General features: G+C 41.9%; 2 protein-coding genes across 2 annotated transcripts in view; one reads left to right on the top strand and one right to left on the bottom strand.

Moving 5' to 3' along the window:
- The window catches only part of LOC126419652 (uncharacterized), a 626,964-nt gene that overhangs the window by 300,625 nt on the left and 311,262 nt on the right, over positions 1 to 15,077 (top strand). The gene's annotated exons all lie outside the window — the stretch shown is intronic.
- LOC126419808 (superoxide dismutase [Cu-Zn]-like) overlaps positions 5,024 to 15,077 on the bottom strand; it is a 142,179-nt gene continuing 132,125 nt past the window's right edge. Inside the window, exon 5 of the mRNA XM_050086991.1 lies at positions 5,024 to 11,368. Coding sequence (XP_049942948.1) covers positions 11,102 to 11,368 — 267 coding nt within the window. The 3' untranslated portion in view covers positions 5,024 to 11,101. The remainder of the gene's footprint in view (positions 11,369 to 15,077) is intronic.

Below are 15,077 nucleotides of genomic sequence, written 5' to 3'. Positions count from 1 at the left end.
TCGTACTGATTTGCAGTTATTACTGAGATGTTTGATAGCTAATTAAAAACAACCTTTCTTTCCTTCTACCTTCATATCATGACATACTCAGTAATTATTGAAATTGGTGTTCATCAAAACTTTAAGGTGTTATATTATTGTCAAAGTTGTCGTACCTGTCAGGATAACACTGTTCCCTACTTTAAATTATCATGACATTCTTATTTGGGTTTTTGGGTGTCTTGGGGTGTTACAGTTGACACCCGCGCATCGGCTGCACCGTTTGCGATGGTATCAAGAGTGTAGGGTAGGGACCAAAGAGAAGTTGGGTCACGTGCTCTTCTCGAATGGGAGGCGATTCACTTTGCTTCGTGATTTTGTACGTATCCTTAGATGGCGAGAGATGGGAAGACGTAATGCACCCAGGAACACTGTCGAACGTGATCGTTTTGGTGGTCCAGGTGTTATGGTGTGGAGGGGCATAATGTTGCACTGCCCTACTGACCTCTAAATCTTTGGACACGGCACACTCACCTGTCAGCCTTTTTGTGACACTGTACTCCTTCCTCTTGTCCATCTATACAAAGGTGCATTTGATCCTGAGTTCATTTTCATGGATGACAGCGACAATGCGCGACCGCATTGAACAGCGCAGGCGGAGGGGCTCTTGGAACGAGAGGATATTCGGCGACTGGACTGGCCTGCCCGTTCCCCGGATTTAAATCCCGTCGAACACAAGTGGAAAGAATAGGGGAGACTTGCAGCACGCTCAAATGCACCCACGCCCGTCCATCAGTTATCAACCGCCTTGGTGCGGGAATGGTACGCCCTGACACAAGATCTCCTTAGCAACCCAGTGGTCAGAGCATGCATTACTATCCGTAGTGGCGACACACCAAATTAACAACCTTTTCTGATGTCCGGAGGACCAGCATAAATTGCGGTGACTTCAGTGCAATTATTGTCTTTGACTGAAAGTGCCATTTCTGTGTATGGTCCAAGTCTCATCGAGCTATCTTCTTTGACAGTGACGCAGCATGAGAAAGTCACTTTCTTCTTTAAGTTTTGCACGCCACTGTATTTTGGTTTTGTGATGTGTAGATGGAGCCACCCCAAAAAAAAATCATGAGTTTGCATCCGAAAACTAGCGTTAAGGGGACCAGGTCGAAAAAAAATCGATTTTCGGTTTTCATTATATTTCGATAGATTAAGGTTTTATTTAAGTACTCTGAAAAGGATATGCTGGAAATTTTTTTTTCGAGCATTTAAAGAGCATTTTCCTACCACGTGTGTTTATGTGCCACGCCCACTTTTCTGTCACCCACTTTTCTGCATATATTTTAGATCTTCATATCCCCTACATTGCACGTTAGGAATTTTTTTTTACTCCCGAGTGTGTTAGCTATCCTTGGAATGCAACGGTCGGTATTCTTTTGTTTCTGCTGTTTGTAAAGAACACACTTTCAAACACGCGGTTAGTTTTGTTCAAGTGTGATTGCCAGTAGTTGTTATACTTACGTTTGCAGAGCTTGTTTACAAATATACTCATCTCTTTCACAGCTATTTGTATAGAAGCTCCTGCAAGTTAAGTCTATACCTAACGTCCTCTACTGATGATAAGCCATGTCATGGATTGTGTCCATCAGGAGACAATTCGTGGTGCAAATACAATAGGACTCAGGAAACTGGAGAATATTATTATCACCAGCATTCTCTTCCTGCTGCTGTTATTACAGCAAATAAACCTATTTTCAGAGGCTCGGCTCATCCTGACCTCCTAAGGAAATGTCTGCATGGGTAGACACAGAATCCAAATGAATGTTTCAACAGCATAGTTTGGAACCGCCTTCCTAAAACTGTATTTGTAGGCATGCATACAATGAAACTAGGAGTTCATGATGCTGTTATTACATTCAATTGTGGTAATATTGGAAAGTGTTGGGTACTGAAAAAGCTGGGAATTAATCCTGGTGAAAATATGATCACTGGGCTGCAACATTGCTATAAAATGAGGATAGCCGATGCAGACAGGTCTGCATCTAATATGGCCAAGAAGGCAAGACAAACATCCAGAAAGGCGAGAAAGAAGCTGGAAGACATGCTAAGGGCCAAAGAAGGGTCATCATATGCAGCAGGACAGTTGTAATTAACTGTAAGTAACAAATTTCAAAAGCTTTTCCTTTAATGTCAATTTCCCGCAAACTAAAATTTTCAGTACATATGCCCTATTATATCAGAAATTATCACAGATTTCATCAGCATCTTCATCATTTAAGACTGATTATGGCTTTCAGCGTTCAGTCTGGAGCATAGTCCCCCTTATAAAGTTCCTCCATGATCCCCTATTCAGTGCTAACATTGGTGCCTCTTCTGATGTTAAGCCTATTACTTCAAAATCATTCTTAACCGAGTCCAGGTACCTTCTCCTTGGTCTACCCCGACTTCTCCTACCCTCTACTGCTGAACCCATGAGTCTCTTGGGTAACCTTGCTTCTCCCATGCGTGTAACATGACCCCACCATCTAAGCCTGTTCGCCCTGACTGCTACATCTATAGAGTTCATTCCCAGTTTTTCTTTGATTTCCTCATTGTGGACACCCTCCTGCCATTGTTCCCATCTACTAGTACCTGCAATCATCCTAGCTACTTTCATATCTGTAACCTCAACCTTATTGATAAGGTAACCTGAATCCACCCAGCTTTCGCTCCCATACAAAAAAGTTGGTCGAAACATTGAACGGTGCACAGATAACTTAGTCTTGGTACTGACTTCCTTCTTGCAGAAGAGAGTAGATCGTAGCTGAGCGCTCACTGCATTAGCTTTGCTACACCTCGCTTCCAGTTCTTTCACTATGTTACCATCCTGTGAGAATATGCATCCTAAGTACTTGAAATCGTCCACCTGTTCTAACTTTGTTCCTCCTATTTGGCACTCAATCCGTTTATATCTTTTTCCCACTAACATTACTTTCGTTTTGGAGATGCTAATCTTCATACTAAGTCCTTACATTTCTGATCTAGCTCTGAAATATTACTTTGCACACTTTCAATCGAATCTGCCATCACAATTAAGTCATCCGCATATGCGAGACTGCTTATTTTGTGTTCACATATCTTAATCTCACCCAGCCAGTCTATTGTTTTCAACATATGATCCATAAATAATATGAACAACAGTGGAGACAGGTTGCAGCCTTGTTTTACCCCTGCAACTATTCTGGACCATGAACTCAGTTTACCGTCAACTCTAACTGCTTCCTGACCATCTATGTAAAGACCTTTAATTGCTTGCAAAAGTTTGCCTCCTATTCCATAATCTCGTAGAACAGACAATAACTTCCTCCTAGGAACCCGGTCATATGCCTTTTCTAGATCTATAAAGCATAGATACAATTCCCTGTTCCACTCGTAACACTTCTCCATTATTTGCCGTAAACTAAAGATGTGGTCCTGACAACCTCTAAGGGGCCTAAACCCACACTGATTTTCATCCAATTTGTCCTCAACTAATACTCGCACTTTCCTTTCAACAACACCTGAGAAGATTTTACCCACAACGCTGATTAAAGAGATACCTCTGTAATTGTTACAATCTTTTCTGTTTCCACGTTTAAAGATTGGTGTGATTACTGCTTTCGTCCAGTCTGATGGAACCTGTCCCGACTCCCATGCCATTTCAGTTATCCTGTGTAGCCATTTAAGACCTGACATTCCACTGTATTTGATGAGTTCCGACTTAATTTCATCCACCCCAGCCGCTTTATTGCACTGCAATCTATTGACCATTTTCTGCACTTCCTCAAATGTGATCCTAATTGCATCATCATTCCTATCCCATTGTACATCTAAATCTGAAACATTACTGATCGTATTTTCGCCTACATTGAGCAACTCTTCAAAATATTCCCTCCATCTGCCCAAGGCATCAACAGGATTCACCAGCAGTTTTAAATGAATAAAATTTTCAGAGACTGCATAACATAAAAAACCACCTCTGGTACTACATTCATTAATATTCCCCCATTAGGAAGCTCACAAAAAATATTTTCTGCAGAAAAAACTTAATATTTTTTGTTAATAAATTTAAAAAAGTATTTCTTAAAAACTATAAAATGGATAAAGTAGATTTTAGTACAGTTGACTCTATTAGCATCATGTAACATACAGTAAGAATATTAAGGTCATGCATCAAACAGTTTTTTCAGAAATTGGTCAAATACTTGCCTAAATTAACATGGGCTAGATAGGCAGTGTGTGGTCCCCTTAACGTAAACCTTGTTTTGGTTCTCTGTACAACCAAAATTTTGTCCCACTTGTAATTTCATGTACCCAATCGACCAAAAAGCGTCATATTAATCTCTACGATACACTACTTCTCATCAGCGTGTAGAAGTAGATCTGAATGAGCGTTACAATTAAAAAATCGCAAAAGATGTGGAATCCGTTCACAAATGAATATGTTAGAAACAAAAAACGTCAAAGCTGTTCGCAGGTAAGGCGATATTTGTGCTGCACACGTACTAAAGGTGCACATCAACTGTACCGTTTGTTTAAGAATGCAAGCACGAATTCTCTTCATGATGATGCTGGACTACACTCTGCCTCGCAAACACAAGTCCTGTTGCGTCTTTTCAAAACGGACTTTTTGAGGATCCACGTACAGCCTAGACTTGGATCTGAGCGACCTCCGTTTCTTCACGTAGGTGAAACAGTGGTTCGCTCCCAACGTTTTGACGCTGCTGAAAAACACAAATGAAAGAACGAAACACGAATATCTGACCCCGCTGAAAAAATTCGAGGTGCTCTCACCAACTGGCTGCCATCTCAGGCGGCCGATTTTATTCAGATTCATGAAATCTGTAAGAGATATAAATGCTCACATCTGAATGACGGAAATGCAGAGAAGAGTATAAAGACGTGGTTTTAAGATTTTAGTAATGAATTTCATTTCACTACTTTTACAGAGAGAGTTAGTCGAAGTGCGAACTGATGCAGGTAGCAAACACAAATGTTTACATTAATATATTCAGTGTAAGAAATTGTACAATAATAAGTTTATTTTGCATTCATAATTTACTGTACAAAAATACACAGTCAAAACGTATAGAAGTTACTGTTTGCAGAATCTTATAAATACAATGACGATATGGTGCGTAAACAGTACATGTTGTGATTGTTTTTTGTGCAAGTTGCAGGTGCATATATTTGTGACACTGTTATCAGATTACAGTGTTACTGTGGCTGTCATACATTCAGTGAAAATCGAATCTTTTTATCTAAAAAATATATTTTTAGGAACGGAAGCTGATGTAAGACGATTGAGTAAAAGAAAAAATGTTCCGTTATGGCTTTTCATCAAGATAAGAATTCTACTGAATACACTAAAAATACTATGGCTCTAGCACATCGCTTTCCTTGCACAATTCAGAGTGGCTGACATAAAAAATTCCAACGACATAAAAAAAATCCTACGCTGAAGGGTGTCGTGAAATGAAATATGGTAGAATTGTTAAAAGAACTGAGAACACGTAAAGTTTGAGACGTTGCCGTAATGCACAAACAAAGCATGTTGAAAGTGGCAAACAGTATTACGAATGAGCGTGTGAGAAACGAAACATCTGTGACTTAAGATGACTTTCTTCCACTGGAGGGCGGTAAAGGCAGAAAATTTCACAGTTTCACATAGAAATGGAGTCCTGGTAATTACAGGAAAATTCTTTAACATGGCATATTAATCGGGAGGAAAAGTGGTCGATTGTTAAGGATGGAAACATGAATACAATGAATACAAGGTGACATATCCTGCGGTGAAAATACGGCGAAACGGCTCAAAAGCTTCGAATTTTGGAGCAGGGTAGAGAGACGTAATTCAGTCATACGCAGTACAGAGTCTCATCAATACCAAAACGCTCTTGTATTGTCGTTTCTCGAAAAATGTTACAGCTCACGTACAAGAACTTTAATGAAATACTTTGAAATGCGACCAAGGTGGCAGTGAGCTATTGACATCGATGAAGAAACCTGGCCATTGTCATGATGACGTAGCAGTAGGAGACGAGAACACGAGCGTCAGCTGATATATTCACAGGTGAAACTCTGATGAAAGATCTCCAAAGTTTATAATTTTGAAGAAGGGAAGCAAGAAAAAACGTGTCATATACACGCTACCGGGCATCCAGGGAGGGGGAGACAGTGAGTGAATGGTGAAGATACATATTGTGCTCTTGATATACACGGTGCCTCAAGATTATTCGTTCAAATAAATAAAGAAGTTGGGGAAAACCAAGACAGACGTATTTGGAACAGGAACATAAGGTCGCTGAATTCAACTTGTCGTATTTACGAATATTTACTAAGATATTACAGAAATTAGAATTACATGATACAGATACGTCATAACAAGTAGTTGTTGTGTTTACATGAGGAGCTCTAATGTGAGACCATAGGCTTTTATGCTTACAGTAAAAAGTGGAATATGGCTGCCCTGAGTAATTATCCTGAAATGTAGCAACAAAGATGATAATCCTTTCGATGACGTCGTCCTCTCGTTCAGTGAAGCACATTATCCGCTCGATGTGGTCCAAATCCAGTCGTGCAAAGCCCAGCGTTCTCAGTGAACAAACAACAGCAGCAGTATGACGCATTTCTTTGCTTACAAACAGATGATTCGTCACAATGTCGCTGAAATGCGATGCCACTGCAGTACGTTCGCTGGAAGTGCTTTCTTCGTACGATATCCAAAGACAGCTGCCACAGCACTTCGAGTCGCGCGCCTTTGTAGCCGTAACAGATTTGTTCACTGCTGCAGTTCACCAGACTCCCTGTATCTCCTGAGCGGTGCCACAAAAAATGCGAGCGGTGCCACAAAAAATGCGATCCTCTTCCGACACAGTGAAATGGCGAGTGCCTGAGCAGGTCTGACAGGGAGAGACCAAGGTATGTGTTGTTATAAGCAAGTGCAGTCAGTAGATCTTGGGGTAACATGGTGTATGATTAAAGCGATCTGGCGGTGGATATCAAGTGAGGCTGTCCAGTGACGACTTGCAGACTTGTTATAGTGGAATGACACCTCATTATGCTGGCTATACAGTGCGGTTAAAAGAAGATGTTCCTTATTCTTACAAGGGCTAGGATTGTAAACACTAGAAAAATAATATTTGTTGCTGAATGGGCCATTTTACTTGCATTGAGAAAGGCCAGTAGTAGTGTAAGCTGTCTTCCTGTTTTCGTTCATTGTTTATTTTTCATTTGTTATGTTTGTATCCGTACCTAATCCTCTGGCTGTGATGCTATTGACAAACACACAGCTGTCTCCTTCACTAGCTATTCCGTACACGTCGATACATGGCTGTGCTGTCGTCAGAACACGATGATTGATTCTGTGTAATGTAAACAATGAATTGAAGCCCTGATTTTCCATGTGGAAAGGTGGAGATGTGGTATTTCTCCATGTTTTAGCTAATCGACAGGCACATATTATTTACGACATTCTCAGCGCTGCCTTATACCGCGTGTTTCCCCTAAGAGACGTCAGGTGCATTTTCCCTAGTGTTTCTGCAGTTATTTGCAATTTCGTTTTTGAAATATGTACATAGTGTCAGCCCAAATAAATACTACTTATTACGTCTTTCTTGCGACGCCGAGCGTCGACGGAAAGCGTCTGTTTGTTTCCCGTTACAAACAAAATTATTTTAAAGCGGAATTTTCGATAGAGCAGTCCCAAATCAGCCTAGTAGTGGTTATTCATCGTGTTTTACTGCCCCTATTAATACATACCGATGAAACGAATATCTCACTAGACTGATTTTGGTCCGCGCTACCGAATGGACACGTAAAATTACGTTTAGAAAATCATTTTGTTTGTAACGGGAAACAAACCAACACTTTCCGTAGACGTTAGGCGTTGCAAGAAAGACTTAATAAGCAGTATTCGTTTGGGATGACACTATCTACGTATTGCAGAAACGAGATAGCAGATATCTGCCTAAGCACCAGAGGAAATGCACGTTGGGAGATAAAACCTATATCCGAAAACAAATGTGCAGTTGGTGTCCCTGCGGGTTTAAGAGATCGACTATTTGCGCCAAGTAGAAGATGATGCTGAAACATTTGTGTGGAGAAGACCACGATGCTCAGTTTCACAAGAGCAGTTATTTTATCCGTATCTGTGAGAGGGTGTTGTAACAAGTAAAATGCTCCGACGTGACTCATATTTTAAGGAGCAAGAAGCACAATTGCTCGATATCAGGCCCAGAAATCGATCCCGCGCGAAAATCTGGGCCATCATTCCGATAATACGCAGTTATGACCCGAAAGCACAGCTTTTAATCATGTGCGCGCACCGGTTTGCCTGAGGGCGAAGTACTGTACAGTGGAATGAGAAAGACGTTTGTAAAATACTGTTTTGACATAGGTAACAATGTGTCATTGAGCGTTCACTGCGTCGAAGTGCGCGGTTTGTAACATGTAGCTGGTGCCACAGATCTCTTTGCTTTAAATATTTTCATTTTGTGTTTTACAAATGCAGTGTAAATGAATGAAACGAATGAATGTGTTATTAAGAAGTTGTGCAGCGCTATTGTACGTTATTTTCCTTGGGTTATAAAGCTGACTGTTAAACTAAAGCACATTTGCAAGATCACGTGTTTCAGCATGACTTCCATGATTAAATTGTAAATTGATAATCATTTCGTAATAATTCTTCAGTTGGTTAGTTTTATCCGTTTTGGTTTTTAGTCTTGTATATAGCTGCAGAATATCAATACGAAATTGTTATTAAAATAATGTTGAACCTGTATGTGTGTGAGGTTGGCATATTACGTACATTACTTACTATTTTTCGCGTAGCATAACATATTTTCTCGAGCGAGATTTCAAAACACGCTGGGCAGATGTATCCAGCTCCCCATTCCTCTTCCCTCACCTTCAACGCCCAACGAATACGAGGGCTCTGATTGCCACTCCACTGTACAGCACTTCGTACCCGGACATCAGTGGGACGGAGCGAGTGACATCCAATTGGTCTGCGCGAAAGTTTGAACACTGTATTTTCAGAAGTTCGTAAGTGCACACTAAAAGCTTTATGGTCCAAATTTTCACGCGGGATCGATCTGTGGGGCTGATATCTTGCATACGTGCATTTTTCTTCTTAAAATATGATGTCTAGTTCGCGATGTTTCATGGTACGGCAGAGCGCTGAAGATCAGAAGTTCACAGCACGCTTATTTACTGATGCGGTATTATTCGCACAGATTGGGATAATAACTTAGACAATAACCACGTGTCGACAGATGCAAATCATCGAGTGATCACGGAAGCAAACATGGGTTTCGCTTTAGTAACAATGCGTGGGTAGACAATACCTGACGAGAGACAATAGCTTTACCTACTCAGGATCAACAACGTCTGGTGATGGCAATTCTGGTATGGCAGTAGCCCATAGAATGAAATACGTTGGATGAAGTGGTAAAGGCCGTCAGGCGTACTGTGTGGTACAAGAATAAATCTGAAGACTAAAGGAATGATGTACAAGTCAGCAGTGAAATCTGGAATGCTGTACGGACCAGAGAACATGTGCACGAACTAAGGAACATTTGTAAGGCAATGAGTGTGGCTGAAGTGAGAATGTGAAGAAGAAATTGTTGCGTCATCAGATCCGATAAGATCAGAAACAAGAGAATAAGATGCAATGTTAAGTGACGAAGATATCAGACAAAGTTCAAACGACGAGACGGCAATGATATGAACACGTCATGTGTAGGAGCGACACCAGTATTGGCAGGAGAGTGGTAGAAATAGTAGTGGGACGTGACAGATGAAGAGGAAAAGCAAGAAAAAGGTAAATGGACCGTGTACACGAGGACTTGAGGGAAAGTGAAAGGAAGTTTGGAACCGAGGAGAATGGAAAACACTTGTCAAGAACGTCGACTCCACGTGAGTGGGAAAAGACAAAGAAAACGGAGAAGTGTGAGCGGAATTGTAAGCGATAGAGTCGTAGGCCCACACACTTCACCAGAAAAATTAATAGGTGACGATCACCAATATCTGTGTGCTCTATTGGAAACATGCAACCTTGATGAAAGGCAACTAAAAATGGTTCAAATGGCTCTGAACACTATGGGACTTAACTCCTGAGGTCATCAGTCCCCTAGAACTTAGAACTACTTAAACCTAACTAACCTAAGGACATCACACACATCCATGCCCGAGGCAGGATGCGAACCTGCGATCGTAGCGGTCGCACGGTTCCAGACTGTAGCGCCTAGAACCGCTCGGCGACTCCGGCCGGCAAAGACAACTACAAAAGTACCCAGTACATAGGTTTAATGAGCGAGGTTCAGTAACATAGCTTGCCCATTCACTTGAACTTAATCCCTTTGATGTTTGGCAATGAGGGTGTTTAAAGACATTGGTGTATTCCACACTCATCGATAGGAGTGTTTGCCGCCACATGCATTTGAGCAAGTCTAGGGGCTGTCAGTAGTATTTGCAAGAGTTTGTGATTCTTAGAGGAGGAGGACTGAAGGATAATAAGTAATGGTGATTACACTGAGCAGATGCTGTTGTGTCCACGGACAGATTGCTATTGTAAGACAGAATGGCCCCTATCCCAACATTTATTTTGTTTTCTGACACGTTTTTTCTAGTTTAGACCAGTAGTACGTACAGTAAGAATTGGAGCCATGTTTTTTTTATCTTTTTGCAATGGCCACACGGGATTAGCCGAGCGGTCTGAGGCGCTGCAGTCATGGACTGTGCGGCTGGTCCCGGCGGAGGTTCGAGTCCTCACTCGGGAATGGGTGTGGGTGTTTGTCCTTAGGCTAATTTAGGTTAAGTAGTGTGTAAGCTTCGGGACTGATGACCTTAGCAGTTAAGTGGCATAAGATTTCACACACATTTGAAGATTTTTGATTTTTTTATAATGTCCGTAGCCACATCATGCAACAGTTCTAATCACATGTCTTCGAGTCATGTAAACACATCTGTTGGGGAGAGTTCACAAGTGTTGCCAAATTCGCTGGCCTACTGTTTCCGACAGCTGCCGTCAGCGACCACATGTTCCTGTTCCACATAGGCCTCGTTGTCCGGTGCCTTCTGAGTACAGCGGGACTGGCCGGTCGCCTCAGAAGTGCAGGGGCCGGATGACGCAGCAGGCGAGGCGCGCGCCCGCGTTGCCCGTGCGCAGCGACTCGTCGTTGCCGCCCTTGCCCAGGTCGTCCTCCTTCTGGTGGACGACGACGGCGCGGCCCACGGCGTAGTACTTGCTCTCGGGCACCAGCGACAGCCGGTCGCTGAGCACCGCGAAGTCCGCCACGCCAGTGGGGCCGGCCTCGATGTTGCCCAGGTCTCCCGCGTGACGCTTCTCATCGTGAGGGCCGCCGTGAGTAGACTGCCAAACAGAGAAAAGAATACAGGTTCAGGCTCACCAACGTGCAATGTGGTGCAACTACAGCACAAATCATGCTTCTCAGTTTAAAGAAGGCAGACTGGAATATACCAGGTGATCAAAAAGTCAGTATAAATTTGAAAACTTAATAAACCACAGAATAATGTAGATAGAGAGGTAAAAATTGACACACATGCTTGGAATGACATGGGGTTTTATTAGAACAAAAAAAAAAGTTCACGAAATGTCCGTGTTGTGTACATAGTTCCGCGTAGTCAGCGCGTACACAACTTTCCCACTAGAGCGCGCCCCGCTAAGTACAACAGCGCAGGCGCAGCGCTCGTCCGTCTCTGCACTACGAGATGGCGCTGCCTTAGAGACGGACCAAATTCTGCTTCCGCCGATCCGCGTATTAATCTGTAACGCAGCCAATGAGATTGCTGCTAACGTAGAACCTTTTCTCCTCGCGGATCACACTCGTGCAGTGATACCTGAACGTGCGAGGTATTATAACGAGTGTCAGACCTCCGATCAGTCAGTCTGCATTTGTCTGCACCAGTCTGTACCACTATGCATTAGTCTGTACCAGTCTATAGTCAAGTTTCAGTCTGCACCTAATAAGATTATCATATTCCTGTACATAGCCATGAAGAGAAATGTATAGACACTTTGTCAAGTATCAGAGATATGTGAAAATAAGATTAATGTACCAAGACCAAAGGAACTTCAGACTGTCAATTGTAAACAGCATCCAGTATCAAGTTACGTAATGTCTATGCTTTTTATTATTTTAATAAATGTGTGTGAAAATTAATCAAGTTCTCTTTAAAGTTGGTCACCGTCAATCTGATACTCTAAGCATGCAAGTGGCATTTCTATCGTCTGACCTAACGGCAGAAGATAAACACGCCACAATAAGACCATGAGACATATTGCTGACACTCGCCTACTTCGCTAGAGTGACAAGTCAAATAATCTGGTGGTGTGTGTACCGAAGATCTTACAGTACACACACCACAGTCCGACAGATGGCGCTGGACAGCAAAGCTGCTACCGTGACGGGTGAGAGGTACACCGATATGTTACAGAATCGCATCATCCCCAGCCTGGCTGATAAACACCTGCTGGAACGTACGATGTTAATGCAGGATGGCGCTCCACCCCATATTGCTAGATGCGTTAAAGATCTCTTGTGCGCGTCCTTTGGTGATGATTGTGTGCTCAGCTGCCACTTTCGCCATGCTTGGCCTCCCAGGTCCCCAGACCTCAGTCCGTGCGATTATTGGCTTTGGGGTTACCTGAAGTCGCAAGTGTATCGTGATCGACCGACATCTCTAGGTATGCTGAAAGACAACGTCCGACGCCAATGCCTCACTATAACTCCAGACATGCTTTACAGTGCTGTTCACAACATTATTCCTCGACTACAGCTATTGTTGAGGAATGGTGGTGGAAATATTGAGCATTTCCTGTAAAGAACATCATCTTTGCTTTGTCTTACTTTGTTATGCTAATTATTACTATTCTGATCAGATGAAGCGCCATTTGTCGGACATTTTTTGAACTTTTGTATTTTTTTGGTTCTAATAAAACCCCGTGTCATTCCAAGCCTGTGTGTCAATTTGTACATCTACATTATTCCGTGATTTATTCAGTTTTCAAATTTGTACTGACTTTTTGATCATCCGGTACAGTCCGAAATGTACTGAGGCAAGGCCGCCTGTAAGTGTTGCACCATTTCTTACAGTGTACTCGCAGTTGTTTTTCTTTATTTTGTTAATAAATTGGACATAAAATTGAAAAAAAAGCAATAAGTTATTGCAAGTAAGATAAAAGGATGCGGGCTAGTACAAATCCTTGGGTAACAGAAGAGATATTGAATCTAATTGATGATAGGAGACAATATAAAAATGCAGTAAATGAAGCAGGGGAAAAGGAAAAGGAATATGAACGTCTCAAAAATCAGATCAACAGGAAGTCCAAAACGGCCAAGGAAGGATGACTAGAGGACAAGTGTAAGGATGTAAAGACAAATATCACTAGGGGTAAGATAGATAGCTGCCTACAGGAAAATTAAAGAGACCGTTGGAGATAAGATAACCACTTGTATGAACATCAAGAGCTCAGATGGAAACCCAGTTCTAAGCAAAGAAGGGAAAGCAGAAAGGTGGAAGGAGTATATAGAGGGTCTATACAAGGGCGATGTACTTGAGGACAATATTATGGAAATGGAAGAGGATGTAGATGAAGATGAAATGGGGGATACGATACTGCGTGAAGAGTTTGACAGAGCACTGAAAGACCTGAGTCGAAACAAGGCCCCCGGAGTAGACAACATTCCATTGGAACCACTGACGGCCTTGGGAGAGCCAGTCCTGACAAAACTCTACCATCTGGTGAGCAAGATGTATGAGACAGGCGAAATACCCTCAGACTTCAAGAAGAATATAATAATTCAAATCCCAAAGAAAGCAGGTGTTGACAGATGTGAAAATTACCGAACTATCAGTTTAATAAGTCACAGCTGCAAAATACGAACGCGAATTCTTTACAGACGAATGGAAAAACTGGTAGAAGTCGACCTCGGGGAAGATCAGTTTGGATCCGTAGAAATGTTGGAACACGTGAGGCAATGCTGACCTTACGACTTATCTTAGAAGAAAGGTTGACTAATAAAGAGGTGGTCATAATGTCTGGGCTCGTTAGGGTATTTGGTATTTAATAGAAAGGCGATGTAGTTGAGGATAATATTATGGAAATGGAAGAGGATGTAGATGAAGATGAAATGGGAGATATGGTACTGCGTGAAGATTCTGACAGAGCACTGAAAGACCTGAGTCGAAACTAGGTCCCGGGAGTAGACAACATTCCATTAGAACTACTGATAGCCTTGGGAGAGCCAGCCACCACAAAACTCTACCATCTGATGGGCAAGATGTATAAGTTAGGAGAAATACCCTTAGACATCAAGAAGAATATAATAATTCCAATCCCGAAGAAAACAGGTGTCGACAGGTGTGCAAATTACCGAACTATCAGTTTAATAAATCATTGCTGCAAAATACCAACACGAATTCTTCACAGATGAATGGAAAAAGTGGTAGAAATCGGGGAAGATCAGTTTGGATTCCGTAGAAATGTTGGAACACGTGACGCAGTACTGACCCTACGACTTATCTTAGAAGAAAGATTACGGAAAGGCAAACCTACGTTTCTAGCATTTGTAGACTTAAGGAAAGCTTTTGACTATGGTGACTGGAATACTCTCTTTCAAATTCTCATGGTGGCGTGGGTAAAATACAGGGAGCGAAAGGCTATTTACAATTTGTACAGAAACCAGGTGGAAGTTATAAGAGTCGAAGAGCACGAAAGGGAAGCAGTGATCGAAAAGGGAGTGAGACAGGGTTGTAGCCTATCTCCAATGTTATTCAATCTGTTTATTGAGCAAGCAGTAAAGGAAACAAAAGAAAAATTTGGAGTAGGTATTAAAATACATGGAGAAGAAATAAAAACTTTGAGGTTCCCCAATGATTTTGTAATTCTATCAGAGACAGCAAAGGAAGAGCAGTTGAACGGAATGGACAGTGTCTTGAAAGGAGTATATAATATGAACATCAACAAAAGCAAAACGATGATAATGGGATGTAGTCGAATTAAATCAGGTGATGCTGAGGTAATTAGATTAAAGTAGTAGATGAGTTTTGCTATTTGG

Source organism: Schistocerca serialis, chromosome 9 (assembly GCF_023864345.2).
Source record: "Schistocerca serialis cubense isolate TAMUIC-IGC-003099 chromosome 9, iqSchSeri2.2, whole genome shotgun sequence".
In the NCBI taxonomy this organism is placed as follows: Eukaryota; Metazoa; Arthropoda; class Insecta; order Orthoptera; family Acrididae; genus Schistocerca; species Schistocerca serialis.
This window is presented reverse-complemented; position numbering and strand designations above follow the sequence as displayed.